Genomic DNA, 6,721 nt, shown 5'->3' on the forward strand with positions numbered 1-6,721 from the left:
ACCCGGCGAGCAGAACACGCTGCGCTGTGCCGGGAACAACGCATCATAAAGAAAGAAGAGTTTCTTGTCTAAGTGACCTCTCACACTCCTTCATGGAAAAAAATAACTTCAGAAAGCTTTCTGCAACGAAATGCTGTGTTCATTGGGCTCAAAAGGTTTAACTTCAAATTATCAAGATTAAAATCAAGATTTCATTAGAAAGGAAGTCTTAATCAGGACCCAGGGAACTGATCCAAGCAAAGCAGTTTAAAAAAAATAGTCTTTTAACAGTGGTGAGATGTAGAAAAGATGGAGGAATAAGTTATAAAAGTTTTATATCTAAAGACTCTTTACAGTTAATTTGCAGTGCAAGTAGTAGCCAGTGAATTGCCTTCTGGTCTGTAACAATGCAGGTCTTTTTAAACCACTACCAGTGAAATCCTCAAGGTATTGGCTTTTGCAGTACACCAGATCCCAAACCTAGCCCAAACACACCAAGTCCTTTATCGTTCTTTTATCTAGCAAATGGCAGCTGGGTGTTCTCTTTTACTTCAGATGAGCTACAGTAAGTACCAGAACTCTCCCAGGGTCTGCCAATCAATCACAATTAACCAGAAGATGCAAGTTTTAGAACAAAATTACTAAATTGCTCCCTCTTAGTCAAGAATGAAATTAATGTCCTTTACTAAGAGCTCCACAGTCAAAAAATTTTCACTTAACAGAGAAACAAATTAAAAACTGTCTCTGCCGTTTCAGTTCCTAGATCTTCTCTGGTGGGAACTTATACATCCTGCTTCCATCAGTTGTGATCACGCCTCCTCTTGGTCAGCCCATCCAAAGGGAAACAAACATAGTACATGCTTTTCAGTAAGAAACTGGTTAGAAACTACAAAGCAAAAGTTATCAACCACTTGAAAGATCACAACACTGGTGACTCTGCCAGCCCAGTATTTTGCTTTATCTGAAGTCCACAACACCTCAAGTTCTATCCGTAGTTCTACATCAAAACTGAATATTCTAAGTGTCCTCAGAAGAATTTTGTGTCCGTGTCCTGGTTTGAGAACAGTTTTATTCTGGTATTCTCAGAGCAGGACAGCCATTTCTTTCCATGCCTAACCTGGAAACCGGAACAGAAGAAACAGCAGGTGTAGGTGGTGATGAAGCCACCCTAAGAAATTTTAATAACTTAGTTCACAGGGTTTTCTGATACTCTCCCCGAGTCAGACAACCAGATGAAACAGAGCATGACTATTTGTGTAGATTCTCATGCATACACAGCAGTCACTTCAGTCTTACAAAGCTACTTTTATTTAGTGATTGCATCCTCAACAGTTATTCCATTATTAAGGTTTTAAGCGCCATAATTAACAAAAATCACTTTCTCTTTTTTTTCACCTCATTTTCTGAACTGATGTAGAAGGAACAGCACGCTTAGAAGAGCCAGATTCTTCCTCATTTTCAGGGAGACGCTTTCTTGCTGTGGTTGGCTAAAAGGAACATACAGCAGGATGGTTACATGAAATCAGGTTAAGACAGAGCTTGGCTGTTTTGCTTGTTACAGAATTAGAGCTACTGGACAAAGTCTCCTTTCTGTCATCAAAAAACTACTTGTTTCTCTACCAAAATCTATCTAGTTATATTTGATCCTTAGCATAAAAGGCACGTCCCCCAGCTTTACCTTCCACTACTGCTTAAAATTCTAATGAGCATCTGGTAACAAATGTCACTATACCACTCTAAGCTTTCATTAATATGAGAATTTTTCCTTGAATACTAAACATTCATGACTTGAATCCATCAAAACATACATGTCCAACATTTTTAAATACATGAATAAGCCTAATTTAAAGCCTTTAAAGATGCACATTTAAACAAAGTGTCTTGCCAAAGCACAAAAGTCCTTTCCTTCTATTCAGAAAGCAGGACTACTACATACAGCCATAATGCAGATTTCTCTAAGTTCTCAATAGATTTTACGATGGATTACTTCAAAATATAGTCACTCGATGCATCAAGTATAAATCTTCAAATAACCTGTTATACCATTTTTGATGTTTGCAGCAGATTCATATTGACAGAGGTCTGAGCAAGTAGCTGTTGAAATGTACTCTTCATATCCTCGTCCTGTGAAAAAAAAAGCAGTAACTCTTAGTATATGGAATATTTAAGGGAAAAGCCTACATTTAGGGTAATGAAATGGATCAGCAATTAAGAATACATGAATGAATGAAGGAGAAAAGGAAGATTCCCCACCTGCCCCCAGGTAAAAAACTTCCTAGTATGGCTTCACCAAGGGCAAGTCTATGCTGGAGTGACTACATCAGTGGACAAGGGAAGAGTATTTTAACACAAGAACTGACACAGTCCCCCACAACATCCTTCTTTCTAAATTGGAAAGACATGGATTTGATGGATGAACCATCTGGTGGATGAAGAACCGCCTGGATGGTTGCATCCAGAAAGCAGTGGTCTATGGCTTGATGTCTAGATGAAGATTAGTGACAAGTGGTTTCCCTCAGAGGTACTTGGGTGAAGGTGTTGGGGCCAGGACTGTTTACTGTCATTCACTGGTGGACGAGAAGCTCAACATGAGCCGTCAGTGGCACTTGCTGTCCAGAAAGCCAGTCGTATCCTGGGCTGCATCAAGAGGTCAGCAGATCGAGGGAGGTGATTCTCCCCCTCTGCTCCACTCTTCTGAGACCCCCACGTGGAGTGCTGTGTCCACTTCTGGAGCCTCTACTACAGGAAAGATCTGGACATGCTGGAGCATGTCCAGAGAAGGGCCACGAGGATGATCAGAGGGCTGGAGCACCTCTCTCTCCTATGAAGGCCGTCTGAGAGAGTTGGGGTTGTTCAGTCTGTGGAAAAGAAGGCTCCGAGGAGACCTTATTGTGGCCTTCCAGGATCTCAAGGGGGCTACAAGAAAGCTGCTGAGGGGCTTGTTAGGATGTCGGGTAGTGGTAGGACTAGAGGGAATGGGTTAAAGCTAGAGATGGATCAGTTTAGATTGGATGTTATGAAGAAGTTCTTCCCCATGAGGGTGGTGAGACACGGGCACAGGTTGCCCAGAGAGGGAGGGGAAGCCCCATCCCCGGAAGATGTCCCATGAGGGTGGTGAGACCCTGGCACAGGTTGCCCAGAGAGGGAGTGGAAGCCCCATCCCTGGAAGCTTTTAAGGCCAGGCTGGGTGGGGCTCTGGGCAGCCTGATCTAGTGGTGATGTCCCTGCCCATGGCAGAGGGGTGGAACTAGATGATCTTTAAGGTCCCTTCCAACCCTGACAATGCTACGATTCTATGTTTCTATGACTAATGACACAGGCAGTGAGATTGAGGGCACCATCAGCAAGTCTGCAGATGACACCAACATGAGTGGCACAACTGGCACACCAGAGGGATGGGATGCAATTCAGACAGACCTGGACAGGCTCAAGAAGGGGGCGCATGGGAACGTCATGAGGTTCAACGAGGCCAACTGCAGGGTCCTGCACCTGGGCTGGGGCAGCCTCAGTATCAGTACAGGCTGGGGGATGAAGGGACTGCGAGAAGCCTTGTGGAGAAGTACTTGGTAGTGCTGGTGGGTGATAAGCTGGACCTGAGCCAGCCAGCAATGTGTGCTGGCAGCCCAGAAAGCCAGTGGCATCCTGGGCTGCATCCAAAGAAGCGTGGCCAGCAGGGCGAGGGAGGGCATTCTTCCCCAACAGTCCGCTTTCATGAGACCCCACCTGCAGTTCTGTGTCCAGCTCTGAGGTCCTCAGCACAAGAAAAACAAGGACTTGTTGGGTCCAGAGGAGGCCACAAAAACGATCAGAAGACTGGAACTCCTCTCCTATGAAGAAAGGCTGAGAGTGTTGAGGTTGCTCAGCCTGGAGAAGAGAAGGCTCCAGGGAGACCTTATTGCAGCACTGGCTGCAGAAGCATTAAGAGGAGGGAAGGACAGCAGAGATTCTTTGTTAAAAAAAAAAGAAGCTAGTTTAGCAAAGAGTCAGGCCTGTTTCAAGAGAAAAAGCCAGCATGTAACCTCATTCTGGTTCAGCTGCCAGTGGTATAAGCTGAGCAACCTCGGGGAACAGGAAACCAGCACAAACAAGACAATTAGTTGACATAGCACATTCCCTGTTTTAAAAAGAAAATCTCGTTTTCTAGTTTCAGAATTTCTCTGCAGGAATTTTATTAGGAGTTGCTATGGAACCCTAAATCAGACTTCCAAACCTGAAATCAGGTCTTTCAGCCCTTCCCAGGACTGTATGCTGCTTGTAGTGATTTAATACACATCATTTCCTTTGGCTGACCTTTGAACAGTGACTGTGTGTTCACCAGATGAACAACTGATCTAGAACCAAAACCAGATGTTTATTCCGAACACCTAACTCAAGCAAATAGGTTGTAGAGTTTTCTTTCATTATCACAGCAAAGGTTGGGAAACTCAAGAAGTGAATGGGACATTCACTGCTAGAGACAATCAGAAATAAGGATCTTTCTCCTCCTAAGGATTTCAAATGTTTTATCTGGGGTTTTTTTGGCATTCTTTTTTCTAAGGTATGGAGCATTGCAGAATCTCCTTTTCTTGGTTTAAACATGTCCTTTAGCACCACAAAAAGGCTTTTATGTGAATATCCAGTTTATTTTAGATAGAATTGGGACTTCTCTTTCTTTTCTAGTGTCATCTGTTTTGACTGTGGCTAAACTTGAGCTGATGGGCGAGATAAATTATTTTTCCATTTATGTAACAAACATCTGAGTTTTTCTTCAGCATGCAACCAAACCAATCTTCTCTCATTCAAAAGATCCCAATGATGTTTTCAGAGGCAGAAACAGCAAATAATTGTTTATATGCCTTTGAAAAATGTTTTATTGAGTACCCAGTCAATACAGATAAGTCATTTCCACTGAGTAATACTTAGTTTTAAGCAGTTCACCAAGTTTTAGATTTCAGCGAAGAATGGAGTAAAGAGCACAGGTATTTAAAACACTAATTTGAAAGCACTACTGGTTTAAATAAAGCTGTAGAAATTAAGCTTTGTTTGGAGAACATGCTTACTTTTAGTACCTGAAAAATTCTCCAGCGGATGCAAAATCATTAGAGGGCTAACAGGCATCAGCTGTATGCATAAAGTATGTATGTTGTGGTTTTTCCACACTAACTTTTAAAGATAATACTTACAGACAACACAAGAGGGAGTGGGGAGCCAGTAACTCCTTCTGACTACTCACAGTAACACGACTCGGGGAACTCTTTGGGTGGTAGTTTTCAACGTGTGTGATATCTAGAACTGAACATATTGGACGTTGGCCTTCTAAGCAGGCAGGGTACATCACCTACAAACAACTAATATCCTTGGTAAGAGCCCAGGAAGGAAAACAGTTTAGAATGGCACCTGAATGCTACATCACATTTGGATTTGTGGATGTTTTCTGAAACTTTTTGTCCTGTCTTCAAAATTAAACATAACACTAAGAGGTGTCCGTAAAGGGAATATATATAACCAAGTTGGTAACAACTTGAGTTCACATACAGACATATCTCAAGTTCTTAGGTTGTTGGTATCACTGTCTGATATTTGCCCTTTCCCATTACGTGCTAGCAGTGATTCTTAAGATCAGTCTAGCATGGTTTATCACTAACATTTCCCGTTCAGAATTTTAATCTAAATGTAAGAATCTTCATCCAGTTAACTCACTGTAGAAGTTACACACAAAACTACAGTAGTAAAAGCCAAAGGATTTTTCTGATGCCTAGCAGTATAATTAAGACAAGTTCATGAACTAAAATCAGTCATCCAAATGCATTTTCTGTCTCAGGAAGCCGGCAGCTGTTGAGCACCGAGCGATACCCCCTTGCTTCCACCCTGTTTATTATGCTCTCTACCTAAGCATGTGAAACCAGACACTGTTCCCAAAGGGGTACTATGAATAGCATTATGCTCGGCACGAGTAAAGAGAATGCATTGTGTGGCTCAGAGGTAGGCTGGGTGACTTTCTTTAGCTTCCTCAAGCAAAAATATCCAGGAAATCTCACAGGCCCAGTGGTCACCTCTGGAGTGCCAAAATTAATAAAAGACCACCTAAAAAACACCTCTTACAAACCTAACTAGACTGTAACAGGAGGCAGCGAAACCATCATCTCCTACTCAGAGGGTTCCCAAGCCAGTGACACTTATTAATAGTCAACATAGTAAGAACATGGTAGTCCTGGATGCTTGCCAGAAACAAACTCTGCAGGATTCTGCACTGCCTGCCCGCACAAACAAGATGAGGAAGTGGGAATCTGTTAAAAAGCTCAGAGGAGGAGGTCCATCCTATCAGAACCACAGTCAGACTTGGTCTCTAAAAAACCATCTTGATTCTCAGACATTAAAGTGTTGTAAGAAGAGCTGTCTCCAAGAAGATGCAGAAGCTGGTGGTTGTACTGAAAGAAGATATTCAGCAGAATACTCTGTCTCTTTTTTCCAGTCCTCTCAACAGGGACTAAAAGTCTGAAAGCAGAGGCTAGCTACAGATGCAGACTAGGCTTTATTTTCTGAGAAAAAATTCCAGGGATCCAGAATTTTCCATCAAATTCAGAGCAGTTCCCGGAGGCATAACAAAGGGTGTTGAAGGAGGACCAGAGTACATATAGGAGCAGCCTAACACCAGTCTCCTTCAACAAAACCAGAGAGGCCTGTCAACCTCTGCTGTTGAGCTGGCACCTTCCAGCAGAAGACAACTGACTGATCGGAAAGAATTAGTGTCAGTAGAGCGGGC

General features: G+C 42.7%; 1 protein-coding gene across 1 annotated transcript in view; it reads right to left on the reverse strand.

The window, feature by feature from the left end:
• Positions 1 to 1,370: 1,370 nt before the first annotated feature.
• Positions 1,371 to 6,721, reverse strand: part of CHEK2 (checkpoint kinase 2) — a 17,063-nt gene continuing 11,712 nt past the window's right edge. The window contains exons 13-14 of the mRNA XM_009869055.1: positions 2,023 to 2,103; positions 1,371 to 1,466 (exon numbers count right to left, since the gene is read on the reverse strand). Coding sequence (XP_009867357.1) covers positions 1,371 to 1,466; positions 2,023 to 2,103 — 177 coding nt within the window. The remainder of the gene's footprint in view (positions 1,467 to 2,022; positions 2,104 to 6,721) is intronic.

Source organism: Apaloderma vittatum, unplaced genomic scaffold (genome assembly GCF_000703405.1).
Source record: "Apaloderma vittatum isolate BGI_N311 unplaced genomic scaffold, ASM70340v1 scaffold3085, whole genome shotgun sequence".
NCBI classification, from domain to species: domain Eukaryota; kingdom Metazoa; phylum Chordata; class Aves; order Trogoniformes; family Trogonidae; genus Apaloderma; species Apaloderma vittatum.